This window comes from Nuphar pumila, chromosome 6 (assembly GCF_984573655.1).
Source record: "Nuphar pumila chromosome 6, dmNupPumi1.hap1.1, whole genome shotgun sequence".
NCBI lineage: Eukaryota > Viridiplantae > Streptophyta > Magnoliopsida > Nymphaeales > Nymphaeaceae > Nuphar > Nuphar pumila.
The window spans coordinates 30,315,405-30,331,885 of NC_143254.1; the positions used below are offsets into that span (position 1 = coordinate 30,315,405).

The window sequence follows — 16,481 nt, forward strand, 5'->3', positions numbered from 1 at the left end:
ATATGAATGATCAAGTGTCAATTTCTATTAAATCAAACATAAGGTCAAAATTTTAAAAAAATACCAAAAATCTGATAAAATGTTTTTTAGTGGGTAGGTTTGATAGGTTTTCTAGTGGGTAGGTTTTCATTTCCATATATATATATATAGAGAGAGAGAGAGAGAAGTTCCAAACGCACAGATGGAAATGAAAACCTCTAGATGTCATCATGTGATCAACATGCTTAGTTTAGTAAAAGTTGGCCCTTAGATCATATTTTTCCAGCATGTAGATCCAATTTTACAAAGTTGAAAAAAATCAATGGCCTACAATATGCTGAATTTTCACCCCTAAAAAATCATTTTTTTACATCCAAAAAATATGATTCAAGGGTTTGTTCATATCATTTTGACCATGTTGAACGCATCCACGGTGACAGATTTGGTCAGCCCCCTATGAGTTTCAGCTTGGGGTTGAAACCCATGAGTGTCACCAAAAGCTGTGGTTCTTGCCTTCTTGGTCACAAAGAATGTCTCATACCCTACTTTCACAAGATTCAAGGGACAAGCATTCTCAAGTGAGAATCATAATCACAACTCACACGTTTTCATGTAGTAGTGAACTTGAGAAAGTGGTTTGATTGTGATTTGCAACCAAAAGAAGCTGAAAAAATCCAAAAAAATCACAGGGCATTTCCAACCTTCCTGAGAAAGTGCAAGCTGTGATTATGATTCACTTGAGGATGCTCCTCCCTTGGATCTTGTGAAAGTTGGTCACAAGACTGTCCTTGTGACCAACAATCACGCATTTGGATTCTCAGCTATAATTGCTCATCCCACCTGTGACCAAAGCAAATGTGTCCATAGGGGTGGGCATCGGGCTGGGCCCCTTTAGAGCTTGACTCGCCGGGCTTTAAGTGCAGCTCATCCTGGAGATGGCCCGGTTCTTAACGGGCTCTGGCTTGAAGAGCAGCCCATAGCCCGGCCCATTGGCCCAACAGGCTAATGTGAAGCAGGCTGGGTCCAGCCAGGTCCAAATCCGTTTGTAAATAGTAATAATTAACAAGTTTCTAACTTCTCACGCACTCAATTAATTATCTTTTTTAGTTTTCATAAAATTAATGTAACTAATTAAGTAAATAGTAATAGTTATCAAATTACAAGGCAATAAATAATTTTTTTATATTTTATATTATTCAAAAATTAATAAATAACTCAGGTCTATCAGGCCAGCCCAGGCCCACGTATATAACGGGCCAGGTTTCAGCCCGGCGCCTAACGGGCCCGGGCCTAAAACATTGGCCCAAACCCGGCCCATGGTGGGCAGGGTTGGCTTGGCCCATCGGGCTGCCCCACCCGTTGCCCGCCCCTATGTGTACGTGCAAGAGCTCTATCAGCTTTTGTCATGACGAATCCCAATCTACCAGCTATATGCACAAGCACTGACGGTCATAAGGGCCATACAGCCAACTTCATTTTCCTGAAGAATTTCATCACATTTGCCAATCCTCAGATCAGATTAGCAGAACATATTCATGGCAACTTTTTCATCTTCCCCACACTTGGACAATTGAAGAGAGAGGGAGGCAGAGAAGTGCTAGTGAGAAGAGGAGAGGGTGACCTTGAAATCCTTAGAGAGAGAGACATGCAAGCATGCCTGTTTGGAGAGGGTCTCAATGCAAGCATTACTACATAAGACCTTTTACATGTAAAAATGGAAACTGCGATAGTTTTACAAAATCAGTGTGGAAATTTTTCATGTCAGAAATAACTATATGACATTGAATTAGGTTCAAGCATTTCAATCAGATTAAAATACAGAGAATTGGTGAATACGATAGTGCATTTAATTATTATCTGAATTATTCAACTTACCATAAACCTTGTTCTGTCCACCTCAGTATGAAGTCTAGCTTTTTTTGTCAAACTGAACCCAATTCCAGTTCTACAGTACACTGAATCCATTTCCATAAACTTCAAATTTTATACATTTGTCAAAATACTGGGGAAGGTTCCCGCCCTACAAGAAACTGAGCCTAATCTCATCGACACTCAGGTGATAGACATGGACTGATAACAGTGGAGAGATCATACAGACCGACTTAGGAGAAAAACTATATCAAACCCCTAGCTTTCACCCATCTGATCAGCACTACTACTTAGTCAGGTAGTATATGAGTAGGAAGAGTGTGACAAAAGACGCAACAAGAGTTGCCATTCTCCTGCTTGATTTTTTCTCAAACACCTGCACAAGCAATTATGCACATATTCTTAAGCCTGCATGATCATAAAAAGGCAAAACTAGAAGGGAAAGAGAAGGCATACCATCTTGAATCGATCCATGGTGCCAGATAATATACCTCTTGAAGAGTCCATATCATTTCCCTGCATCCCACTTAGATTACAAGGCAACCATGAACACCAGAAATTGTCGCTTCGTAGCAAAGTTTCAGAATGCTTACCATCCTGTCGAGCACACGGTTGTGATTCTCAACCTCTTCATGAATGTCACCTGTCAACTGTTCAAAGGAAGCTTTAATCAGAAACTATTGACATATGATCGAAAGTTTATTGCAGAGACTGGTTGTGCACTTGTTCTGAAAGATGTCAACTGTGTGACGGAAGCATAACACCAACAGATTAACAACTGGAACCAAGTATCTGGCCGAGTTGCTCCACTTCTAAAACCCCCACATGCTGAAACTGGCTGGTTTGCAGGAGTCCAGCATGCTGCCTTTAATGTCCCTAAAATCCCTGGTAACTTTTTAGGAAAATTTGAAAGCTTTATAATCATTCTTTTTTTTCAGAGTTTAAAATAGCAGTTCAGCGGAAAATGGTGTTTGAAATAATAAGTCAACGGACCTTGGGCGCATTACAGGCGAACTTTCCTTTCACAACAGATTTATATCTCCGTACAATCATTGAAACCATATACATTAAAAAATGAGGGTTTTAATAATAAAGTTTACACGAAAAGTGAAATTTCAAAGAAAACCCTTATGCAAAATTACAAAATGTGCTCAAGAACAAAACGTCAGAGAAATAGTGGGATCTTGATATCATAACGTCATCGTGGCATCGCTTACCCTTTCGACCTAATCATCACCTGTACCCATGAAATGGGTCAGAGTGATAAAAATCCGGTAGGTGCATATATATCAAAATTCAGAACAAGACCAACACATGCATTGTTCCTTTCGTTCTGTGAAATTCAGAATAAGTAAAATGAGCATGATAACTTTATTTCGATATTAACTGTCTTGAAGGTATGCACAGGAGAAACATAGAAACAACTGAGATTGCCTGGGGGTTTGTTATACTATGTATTTTGATACTCCGGTCAACTAGCTGAATCTGCTCCTGAGGAGACGGATAGTGACCAAGAGAGAATTTTCCAGAAGCATTCGTGACAAGGGATGCATCCAAGTTCTGCAGAAGTCCATGGGATTTACCACCTAGGACAATTTTTAGTAGCCCCGTCCCCTAACTCCGATGACTAGAGACATCGAATAAATTACTACTCGATGAGCATACTTGTTAACAACTTGTCCATTGGAGTTTTTTTACCATCTCATCCTCTCTCTTGACAAAACCAAAGAGACGAATGAGTATGTCAGGTTTATTTTAACTAACGACACATTTTACATGCTCTGGTCTTTCAAACCAATTCGAACATCTTGCTTGTAAAGGCGATCATCACCATTTATGTGATTTTTTTTCATTATTGTACATTTGCACGCTACTGGTTACCATAAACCTCTCATTCAATCATCGTAATGTTAACATGTTGTGCATGTCTGATAGTACCGTTACGGTGAGAGGGATATTGATTTCTCATAAAGAAACTCCAACATTATTTAGAAATCTCAAAGTCCCGTGGTTTAGGTCAAGAATATCCGGTGCATTTCAGATACCAAAACAAAGGACCAAACGTACGTACCACTCAGGGCTACGTAGTCGAAGCCTTTTCGATACGCAGGGTTGATGAAAAGTCTTGGTTGCGAATATGCAAATGCCAAATATTCATTTTTGCTTTTCGAAACAACGAATAATACGAGCTTTGAAATCTCGCATGTGAAATCTCCTTTTTTTTAAGACTTGGCGAGCATAAGCAAATCTGCATCTTTAAATGCAAGGGTAATACAAAGTAGGCAGAAGTACGCAAAACTGCGTACTTTATAAAGTTATATATATATATATATATATGTATATATAATACATATATATCAAAACACAAGCCTATGCACATTATAGCGTGACGGTAAAGTAAATGACATAAAACAAGACTCGATGTGCAAAACCACACTTCGAGCTAAATAAATTGTGTAAGCGATGCACGATGTATGAAACTATACATCGGCTAAATAAATTGTGTAAGTGATGTATGATATACAAAATTGTATATTGGCTAAATAAATTACGTAAGTAATGCATGATATACGAAACCGTACAACGGCTAAATAAATTGTGCAAGTAGTGCACGCTGTACAAAATATTATATCGGCCAAATAAATTGCATAAGTAGTGCACGATGTACGAAACATTACATCGGCCACATAAATTGTGTAAGCAGTGCACGATGTATGAAACTATACATCGGCTAAATAAATTGTGTAAGTAGTGTACGATGTACAAAACCGTACATCGGCTAAATAAATTGCGTAAGCAGTAGCTTATGCAGATAACAGCGCGACGACAAAGTAAATGACATAAATTTTAAATGGACAAGAATACGCAAAATTGTGTCATTGAGTTAAAAGTATATATATATATATATATATATATATATATATATATATAAGTTAATAGTATTTTGTCATTTGTTCTCATATACAACTTTTCCCTACCTTGAATATGGTCGGACTCGCTGACGATTCCAAGCATAGGTTTTCAAGGGCTCGTGCCTTGGTGAGTGTGTCGCGTTCGTTGTGTCGACGTGGAGCGCTAAAAGATTACGTTGCGCTGCATAAAGGATGGTATTAAAAACTTATCGAGACGATGATTGCATCGCAAGGGTCAAACCCGAACCTAATTTGAGAAGACCAGACTCGGTATAAGAGGCGGGTAGTAAAACTCGACTGAGCCAGGCTCGGTCTAAAAGCAGAGACCCAGTTGAGCTCGGTTCTAGCCGAGCTTAGCTCGGCGAGCTACGCAACCAACGAGAGGAGGTGGGCTCGGTGGTCAGGCTGAGCTCGTCTTGGTCCCCATGTTGCAACAGGAAGGGGGGCTGACAGGGTTGCATTCCCAGACAACCCGACTCGTTGACGCGCCTCGCGGTGCGATAGGGGCTGGCCCTGTCGAGGCTCAGCTCGGTTGAGGGTGCGACAGGGGCTGGCCTTGTTGAGGCTTAGCTTGGCTGAGCGTGGTGCGACAGGGGGTGCCTGCCCACTTTCGGCCTGCCAAAAAATGCACAGAGAAGAGAGAGGGAGCAACAGCCGTTAGGTTGTTGCTGCCTTTAGGAAACAGGGGGCTGAGAGAGGGCAGGAGGGCCACCCCTCCTGCTTGATCTTAACCAAGAGTCGAGAGAGGGCAGGAGGGGTGGTGCCCTCCTGTCGTGTGCTAACCGAGAGACAAGAGAGGGCAGGAGGGGCGGTGCCCTCCTACCGTGAGCTAACGAAGAGACGAGAGAGGGCAGGAGGGGCGGCGCCCTCCTGCCATGAGATAACAGAGAGACACGAGAGGACAAGAGGGGTGGCGCCCTCCTGCCGTGAGCTAACAGAGAGAAGAGAAGAGAAGGGGGGGCAGCGTACCTGGGATGGCAACGCTGGTCCCGGTTGCGCCAACGTGAGGAGGGCTTCGACGAGCGAGAGGGGAAATGGGAAGAGCAGGGTGGTGTTAGGGGTTCTCTGATGAGGGTGGGTCTAGGGGAGAAGAGTCGAGGAGGGAGGGGGATCCTTGGGGGGATCGGGGTTCAGCAGAGAGAAGGAGCCGAGAGACGAAAGGGGGGGTTCCGATTTTGTAAAGAGAACCCCCTTGCGGGGTTTTAAATAGGCCACGCCATGCGTGGCCGGGAACCGGATCCGGATCCAGTTGGATCCAACCTGGATTCGCTTTTTTGTTTCGATTTATACTGCACTCGACCAAGAAAGTTTAAATTTTTCATGGTGGTGCTTTGTATTGGTTGGCACATGGTTAGATGTGAGTCATCAGATACAGGGAGACCCCAGAGGTACAAGGAGACCCCAGTGCATCAGGTTAGGATAGTTCTTTATGCATAAAGCTTCTCAGATATTCTGTGTGCCAAAATGAAACCTAGAAGGTCCATGCACCATTCTCACCCACACTCTTAGTGAATGTGTGTGTGCATGTCCTTATGTGTCTTTTGGTTACTAGAAGAATGATGAGAAGATACTGTATATGGATGACAATCACATGTTAATACAGGGATACAATAAAGAATGAGTATGTAAGAAGCTTAAAAGTACCATCAATAAAGGAGGGTAAAAGGTGCCACTCAGCAATGTTTCAAGTATTTTCAAGCATATAGATAAAATCAAAAGCAATATGAGAAGATGACAAGCTATATGAACTAGGGAAGGGATAGATTGATATACTTGAAAGGAAAAATGGCAAGAAAATGCATGATGTGATAATGGTTTCAGCTTCCAATAGGAATGAATGAGCAAGATTAGGAAAGCCAACCTTATGTAGATGATACAAGTCTCTCTCTCTCTCTCTCTCTCTCTCTCTCTCTATATATATATATATATATATATATATAGGAAAACTAGAATATGTAAACCAGTCAAATATGTAAATTGGTATGAACCGAGATTTTTATAGGTTTTTTTTATAAATCTAACCCTGCAAATGCATTTGGCATGGTCCATTTGCTTGGAACCGACTATTGGATCATCGAAATCAGATCAAGAAATATGATTTTTATGTTTGCATATTTACAAAAATTTTGAGCCGTTGATTTTCAAGCCTTAAAAGATCCTTCTTATACATCATAATCAGATAATCCAAGAGTCCTAAAGAATCTAAGAAAGATATTGAGTATGCCCTTTTGTTTGATTTATTGCCCAAAAATAATGATGAGAATCATTGATTGTGATTCTAATGAGAATGATAATAATGTTTCCAATGATATTGAAGTTAATGTTGAACTTATTCATGAACTAAATAGTGATATTGAACCTACCCATGAACTTCAATATTACTCCCGACGTGATGGTAGGAATTATCCATGTGCTCTTGATAAATATAGGCAATCCTATGAGATACAAAAACTTAGTCTTAGGAGATCCAAGCACATTTCTAGACCCCCAAATAGGTTTGTTTCTTATGAGTCTTTTCACCAAATTATAGAGCTTGCCTCATATTTATTCACTCATATCATGAACCCTCAACCTATAGGGAGGCCAAAGGCATAAAAAGAGTGGGTTGAAGCCATGAACTTAGAGTTAGAAGCTCTCCGTAAAGCTAAAACCTAAGAAATTCAACATTTACCTAAGGAAAAAATGATGATGCCCAAAAATAATGATGAGAATCATTGATTGTGATTCTAATGAGAATGATAATAATGTTTCCAATGATATTGAAATTAATGTTGAACTTATTCATGAACTAAATAGTGATATTGAACCTACCCATGAACTTCAATATTACTCCCGACGTGATGGTAGGAATTATCCATGTGCTCTTGATAAATATAGTCAATCCTATGAGATACAAAAACTTAGTCTTAGGAGATCCAAGCACATTTCTAGACCCCCAAATAGGTTTGTTTCTTATGAGTCTTTTCACCAAATTATAGAGCTTGCCTCATATTTATTCACTCATATCATGAACCCTCAACCTATAGGGAGGCCAAAGGCATAAAAAGAGTGGGTTGAAGCCATGAACTTAGAGTTAGAAGCTCTCCGTAAAGCTAAAACCTAAGAAATTCAACATTTACCTAAGGAAAAAATGATTATAGGATGTAGGTGAATATTCAAAATTAAGACCAAAAGTGACAGATTGTTGGAAAGATATAAAATTAGGCTAGTTTCCAAAGGTTATTCCTAAGAATACATTATAGATTATGAAGAAACCTTTGACCTTATTATTCGTATGACTAGTGTTAGGACTCTTATTGTGGTAGCCTCCATTAGAAACTGACTCATATACCAATTAGATATTAAAAATAACTTCCTAACTATGTCACATGGGTGCGGGGGTGTGGCAAAAAAATTTATATATATATATATATATATATATATATATATATATATATATATATATATATATATATAATTTGTGAAGGGAAAGGGTCAAGCCTCCTCCCTGCACCCTCTTTGTGCAGGGGAGGGGTCGAGCTGATGAGTTGTGGAGCCTGATTCAGAGTTTTTGCCCTTGCAGAAAGGGGGGGTCCGGGGGCTCCCCCCGGCGCGGGTCCCGCTGCACGGTCAGCGGGCGGGGGTCCAGGGGGGGCAGCACCCCCGAGAACAATTTTTTTTTTTAATAAAAAAGTTAGACACAAATGACCCTAGGTGCGATCAACGCACCCAGGGTCGGGTTGACCGCACCCGGTGCCGCACCTGCGTCGACGCGAGTGTGGCACCCTGCTAGCCGAATCCCTGTGACATAGCTTCCTAAATGGAGATTTGTATGAAGAAGTATACATGGATCCTCCTCCCGGTCTTAATATCAAGAAGAGTATGGAACTTCATCTTCGTAAGGCCTTGTATGAGTTTAAACAAGCCCCAAAAGGCATGATATGATAGATTCAGTAAAACTATGTTGGATCTTGGCTTTAAATCATGTTATACCTACACTGCTACTTTTTGTGAGATCTACAGGTTCCAATTTTATTATATTGCTCTTATATGTAGATGATATGATTATCACTGAAAGTGATAAGAAAGGCATTAAACAAATTAAATCTATGCTTAAAGAAACTTTTGATAGTCTAACCTTGGTTATTTGAGATATTTTTTAGGTATTGAAGTTCTCAAATAAAGTTTGCAGTTGATATTGTTGATCGCTTGAGAATTATGGATGAGAAAAGTGTAAATACACCAGTAGGTAATGCCAAGAAGAGAGTTGAAGATGGAACCCCATTAGATGATCCAACACCATATCGACAAATTATTAGTTCCTTAACTTACTTGTCCATTACTCGTCCAGATATTGTGCATCCAGTGCATACTACTAGTCAATTTCAGCATGTGTCAACGTCAGTTTACATGAGTGCAGTGTTGCGAATTATCAGATATATAAAGAATACTATCTCCAAAGGGATTTTTTTATCCTCCTCATCTTTAAATCTTATTGCTTATATTGATTCAAATTGGGGAGGAAATCCCAATAACCAACACTCAATCACTAGCTTCAGTGTGTTCCTAAGTGATTCTCTTATATCTTAGTGATGTAAAAAACAACAAAAGATGTCATTGTCTTCTGGAAAAGCTAAGTATAGGGCTATGGCTACAGCTACAACATAAGTCATTTGGCTACGAATTCTTCTTAGAGATATGAGAGTTGATGTTTCAAAACCATCAAAGTTGAGTTGTGATAACAAGAAAACAATATATATCGCCAACAATCATACTTTCTACATATGAACCAAGCATATTGAGATGGATTACCAGTTTGTTTGGGAAGAGCACTTGAAATGAACAATTGAGTTACCTCATGTATTGTCAGAATATCAAATCACGATTTTTTTCACCAAAGTCCTACCTTCACCACAATTTCTTTTCCTTAACAAACTTTCGGTGATCTCACCATAAGTTCTAGGGGGTGTTAAATATAGTTGTATATATATACATATTTATATATGTGTATAATATACTATATATGTATGTATATACATATGTATATTTAGTATATATAAAATGTATATTTCATTTATGTATTTTTTGCTTTTTTGTTTTCTTATTTTTTATTTGTAATATGGCTGTTGAACTAGCCGATAGGAGTGTTTTAATGGCTAGTATGGCCTCTAGTCCATGTATTTAAATGGGTTTCAAACCCATTGTTTTGTGCTTTTTTTTAGCATTATTAATAAAATTTATATTTTTTATGTTGGTGCTTTCTCATTCTCAAACTCTCTTTGCCTTAGTGCATTTGTGTTGCCGTTAGTGGCGTGTGTTATTGGTTTATTTGCCTCTTGTATTGTTTCATTGGCACCCAATTACAATAGTAGGCCAGAAGAGTGGTAGGCAGCTACCACTTTTCCCATATATATATATATATATATCAAGCTTGATCTCAACTACATGTTTGTCCATTCCTTCCTCTAAGGAGCTATAATGGTGGTCATCTTACACTCCATCTCACCTGACACTACCAGGTCATCATGATCTTCCGCTTTCCTTAATTACACATCATGTTGACCTTTATTGTTGGTGTCGTGATAGGTCATTGTGCAAGTCCAAGCTTTCATAAATGGCATTTTCGTTTTTCGTTTTGTTATTGAAAGTACTATTAATCATTTTATGGTATGTTAATTTATAATCTTGTTCTTTCTCTTAACTTCATACATCCATCTTAGCATACACAACTTTGCAACAGTCACTCTCTCTTCCTGTCACTTTTTACTTGCCCAACGCTTATTAGTGTTGGTGTTATAATAATCCTACAAAAACGTCCTTTTAATCGTAATGGCACTCTTTTATTACATAAACACTACTAGTTTTTTCCTACTTTTTTTAGTTCCTACTTTATCACATTAATAATAACTTCCTCAAATCCATCTTGTTGCATGATGATCCAAACTCTCGAATCGTCTGACATTGTTAAATAGCGTATCTTGTATTTTTACAATATTTTTCCACTAACTTCCTCACTAAACATGCCCTCCATATTTTTTTTGTTTTCTCCAAATATGCTCCTCCAAAGTTTTAGTTTTGTTTGAACATCTTTCTATTTTGACTACCAAATCCTATATAAAGTGCAAACAACATAAGCCAGGGTACATACTCTTAGATAGAAGCCATTATTTTGTCTGACTAATGCAAATAGGTGCATACTTGAAATGGATAACCAAGTCGTAAGTGAAAACATACTTGTCTCTCCATGCATAGTCCAAACAATTGTTACAACATCTTCATACATATATTGAATGACTTCAATATATCTATGCAGTAACAACCAAATGAGTTGCCTTAAATCTCAAGTATTTTAAAAGGGTACTTGAATGAATAAAAAATTGAAAAGCACAAGAATGTCACTGACAGAACAACCCATGAAAACAGGTTGAGTTATCAATTTAATAGAGCTAACCGGCTGATTTTATGTGCAACCATTTGCAATGGTTAAATAGCTAACAATCAAGCTACAGACAGGCAACACTAACAAGTTCATCTTAAAAGAGTAGGCACAACTTGTAACTTTCCACTCTATTCGAAGTTAAAGGATTACCAAATGCACGTGTAGGCACAAGCATGCGCGTACACACACACATACCTGGTGGGATTCAAGCCTAAGATCCTAAGATCCCTTGTTTAAGATAGTTTAACAATATTGTTTGAGCTGCCAGCTTCAAGCCTTATTGATTTTAATAAAATTCAGATATACTAATCGAACTCTCAGCTTCAAGCCTCTTTTGCCTTTGTTGATTTTTACTGAAGGTTTTGTCCGTGATTCAAAACAACTAGAAAAACAAGAAGGAAAAAAGCATCCAATGCATGCACGCACCATAGAGTAAAAGAAAAAAATTAAGTTATAAACTAAACAACCATAACAATGAAACTATTTTGGCCTGTTATAGTCTTCATTCATGATAATAATAGTCGGGAACCACAAGATATAGCAAGCAAGCCTAAACAACTTCATGTCCACATAAAGAGGACAATATCTCAAATTGGTAAACACAGCCATCAATATTCACCATGGCTCGAAGAACAATAATAGAAGAGTATCTATCATATGAATGATTTTCGACGTACTCTCTTGAGAATGTTAATCCTGTCCTGAAGTCCATCCACGGCTCTATCATTGTCATGTTCAGATATTTCATTAGTGAAAGAAGAGGAGGCCCTAATTCCACCGTCTTCAATTCCATCAAACAAAGAATTGTGACCGCTTCGGTAGTCTCTGTACATAGTGAGAGAAGTAAATCAGTAAGAAAAAGAAATAGTAGACAAGCACAACATTACTCTAGTGATAAAAAAAAAACAAAAAAAAGCTGGCAGCCAAGTAGACAACACTGGAAACCTACAACGATGACCAATCCAATAACCCAAGCAAAAGATACTATCAATTGATAGATCAAAAAGGAAAAAAACAAAATGAAAAAAAGCAAATTGATTGAATATTATATTTATGAGTAGATGCACATATGTGAATGTGTCCACAAATTCATGCAATCACTGCATGTATCACAATAAGTGAAAATCCTGGGCTTCAAACCAATAAATGTACTCACATCAAAACACAAGTACCCACAGAAAATAGGCCCTTTGAACTGCAACAGTCAAGCAACCAGAGGATACATCTCACAATACGGTAGCAAACGAAAAAGTCAATTCAGTACATGAAAGAACTATAAATACTATTTTGATCCTAAATTACTTGGCATGAAAGCAAATTAAGAAGCCTTGGTTCTATTAAAGTACAGTATTTTTCAGTAGGAGGTAACATGTTAAGTCAAGCAGAACCATCAAACTGAAGAACTTTAAGCACGTCACATCCTCCCAAGACTTGATCATTAACTACGGCATGAGATTCATTCCCTTATATTTTGCAACTTTAGCCACGGTATTAGTGAAATCAGTGTGACAGTGAGGAAGCAACAATTGAAATGCAGCTGACTGATCTCACATGGCCAAAATTTGCAGATAAAATGGACGCACCCATCAATCCTTAAAAAGTGGGACAAGATAAATCAAGGATGAGATCGAAATCTCTCAATTTATCCCACTTTTCTAGATAAGTGGGTGCATCAAAACACACCTAAAGAGCCCCACATCTTTCCACGCCTCCCTTAAAGAGCAGTAATAACCAAGTACCCAGAGAAGGGGAAACTCCGGAATCAAATACTCTAACATAACAGATAGATACAATTTAACCTCCAATCCGATCAGATCAAACACCCCAAGAAGATATGGATCCACGAAACTAATAATTGGTGAGAAGAAATGCGAAAATATCAAGCAAATCAAACAGAAATTTCAACGATACTACAAAAGGGAAGCCTGACACACAAGATCGCACGACCAAATAAGCACGCATCGCAACAATTCGACGAGAGAAATGAGAAAAGTACTTCGAAGAAGTACGAGTTCCAGCATTTAACGCCGGTGATTAACACCATGATAACAATTCAAAACCAGAAGCAATTTTAAACCCGATTCTTCCATCAAGCATAAACAAAAAAAGGTGAAATAAATAGAAAAAACGCAAAAATTAGAATACCCAAAAGCCCTTGTGGTTCGAATCCCACAAGAGAGAGAGAGAGAGAGAGAGACCCACCTTCTGGAATTCATCGATGGAAGGAGAAACGCGCTTCCTTCTTCGCACCTTTGCTTCGGATCTCTTCCTTCCGTCCACCCTGCCTGCAGATTGATATGAACTATGAAGGAGGGCAGTTTTTCTCTTACACCCCTTGGTCCTACTGAAATTCTTAAAGACCACCACATAAGGGGGTTTCTTACCCACGAATTTGGATTTAGTTCAGATGTGGCAAATACCACATTTAACTAATCAAATGTTGGCTAAATGGATTTGAATTCGGATTCGGATGATGAAAAGTTCATACTCAGATATCCATTAAATTCAGATATTTGTCAGGTTCGATAACAAAAATAAAAACCATATCCGATTATAATAAGAGAAGAATATAGTTTTGGCCTACCAAATACAACTAAACAGAATCGGTCGGATATAGGATAAAAACGGATTCAGATGTGGCAAACATTGTCCCTTTAATTCAATGACACATGTTTAACTAATACATGCACTCTTCCTTGAAAGTGTTGTAGTCCAATCATGCATGCTTGAATAAGGAACCGATAATTGGAGAAAAATCGTATAAGTGACCCGGTTCTTGGTGAGGGTTCCTCCTCATATAAAAAAAATAGAAAAAAATGAACATGTGTCCCTCTTCTTAAAAGTAACTAATGATATCGCATTACCCTTTCACATAGTGACAAACTTTTTTTTCAGCAAAATCTCGTTCTTCAAAAACTCATGAGAAATTTAAAAAAAAATCATAAATCTCACATTTTTTCGGCAAAATCTTGGCAATAAAAAATAAATTAAAAACATAAAAAAATAATAAAACTTATTTAAAAATAAAAATACATGGTTTTTTCACGATAAATATCACATTTAAATCATGGTATTTATGTTTTTTTTTCATAAATCTTGTGATGTTTTGAAAATCTAACGAGGAATTATTGTTTTAAACTTTCAGGCAATTTCTCACGATATTTGTCACTATGAAACTCGCTAGATTGAAAGCAAAGGAAATAACAAACTAGGTAGAGAGAGGTTTTTTAACAAAACAAATTTCCAGCTAGTGAGTTCTTTTATATTTAAAGATTTGTTCACATTCAGAGTAGCATTCGCATGAAACTTGCTAAATCAAAAAGAGAGCAAACAGCTAACTGAAGAGATAGACAATTTCAAACTCTGAATCATTTCTCTGGCTACTGAGTTTTGCAGATATGAACTCCATATGGTGATCCCACTAATGGTTTTTAAATAGAGGTATTGCATCCACTTCTAAAGAGGGTGATATTGGATCTATGTTCCCGTTGGATATGCACTATAAAGTGCATAATAGTAGGGTGTTTCTTCTTTTTTTTTTTGACAAATAATGATTGAGGGGCTCAGTCGCCGGCATGTCATATGACATGGCCTTTGATTTAAAATGGTTGTCCAATTCTTTTTGCTACAGCTACTACCAGTTCCACTTCAAATCTAAAGCAACTGTCCTACCTAAGGGGAACCTCTTGCTTTTAAAGGACCACTTGGAGGAAAAGTGTCTCCCCATGAGAGGAGGTATGAACCCATTTTGACATGAAAGCTGTTTTTTTCATTTATTGTGTGGGTCCAACTACATATTTCTCATGTCTCATCTCATCCCTAATGGGATAGAGGCCTATGAAAGAGAGACTTTCATAGGAAAGAGTATGAAACAAACACCCACGTTTAATTCATGAGACAAGTGCCGCTTCGAGACACCATGATCCCCAGGTGGGGTTGTCATGCATTTGAAAATGTGTCCTGAAAAATAAAATGGCCTCCACTAGGGTTGTTTTGCCCCCACAAAACCCAGGGTTTGACTCTTGCATTCCGGACAAACACCACCGGACATGTTTGAGCAACATTTTTTTTTTTTTTTGCGTTTGATTGGGTGGACACATCCGGTAGCATTTGTTCTGGACCAGTGAGTTGCACCCCTTGGGGTGTGACTCCAATGTCCCACACACCATGTTAAAAGCATGCCCCTACTGGATGTGCTTTGTCCTGCGGGGCTGTGTTTAATTTTCCAATGTGTCAAATGCAGGGCCGCACGTAGGCCGCTTTGTCCCGACACGGTGTTTGTCCTGCTGTCCCCATGTGGTGTTTATCCTGCTTCCTGCATGTCAAACATGTCCTTGGGGGCTGTTTGATTGTGTGTCCAAGATTGGACAAAATACTTGTCCAGCACTGACAGAACACATGTTTTGTCCAGAACAAAAACAACGGCACTTGTTCAGTGTTTGCTTTGACTGGACAAGGACATGTGAATTCTACAGTTGCTTCTTTTTTATTATAATTCTTAGGTTCTTTTTTATTATAATTCTTAGGTTAAACTAAAATACATGACCGTGAATTTATCTGAATTAGATCCAAGTGGATCCGGATCTGGATTAGAACCAACCGGATACAACAAATAACCAAAAGGAATCTACCCACAAGTTATCTGAATTCATATCCAGAACCAATTGGATCCTTGTACCTTAGGCTTACTTGCTTCATAATTGCTAAATAGTAACATCCTCTCGCCCACAGGTAGGGATGGCAGTGGACCGGGGGAAAACCGGGCTTCGTCCCATTTGGACCGGGGATGAAGGGCATGAAATGGGGATGGAAGCAGGGATGAAGGTTAAAATCCATCCCCGTGTGGGGATGGACTTACGCTTTCCCCTACCTCGCCCCGATCCCCGCTTTATCCTATCCTCCAATCCTTCTAAGGGATGACAATAGACCGAGGAGAAACAGGACTCCACCCCGCCTCGCCTCGCCCCTATTTGGATCGAGGATATGGAATAGGGATGGAGGCAGGGGTGGAGGTTAAAATCCATCCTTGTATGGAGATGGAGATAGGGATGGAGGTTCGGATTTTGAGATAGGGCAGGGGTGAAGACCTTGTCTCCCGCCCCCTTCCATTGCCATCCCTACCCATAGGGGCTTTGTGTAAAACTCACGTAAAAAAAACGGACCCGGGCCGGGTCGGGTCTGGACCAGACCCGGGCCCGTTCTCGTTGGGGTTTTAAAACCCGACGCAGGGTGAGGGTTTTAAAACAAAACCCTCCCCTGTGCGCCACACCTCACCCACGCCACTCCACCCCCTCGGCAGATAA

The 16,481-nt window shown here is 39.0% G+C and overlaps 1 protein-coding gene across 1 annotated transcript; it reads right to left on the minus strand.

Moving 5' to 3' along the window:
* Nucleotides 1–1,804: 1,804 nt before the first annotated feature.
* Nucleotides 1,805–13,497, minus strand: LOC149834532 (bet1-like SNARE 1-1). The gene is made up of 5 exons (XM_090010171.1): nt 13,381–13,497; nt 11,856–12,003; nt 2,442–2,498; nt 2,305–2,364; nt 1,805–2,224 (listed from the first exon to the last, which is right to left on the minus strand). Exons 1-5 carry the CDS (start codon nt 13,392–13,394, stop codon nt 2,135–2,137), a joined length of 369 nt encoding a protein of 122 aa, XP_089866297.1. The 5' UTR covers nt 13,395–13,497; the 3' UTR covers nt 1,805–2,134.
* Nucleotides 13,498–16,481: the final 2,984 nt, after the last annotated feature.

Coding starts and splice junctions, on each gene's coding strand:
- LOC149834532 (XM_090010171.1), bottom strand. Junction 2,499..11,855: donor GGATTAACATTCTCAAGAGA/GTACGTCGAAAA, acceptor TCCTTTGAACAG/TTGACAGGTGACATTCATGA. Junction 2,365..2,441: donor ACCGTGTGCTCGACAGGATG/GTAAGCATTCTG, acceptor AGTGGGATGCAG/GGAAATGATATGGACTCTTC.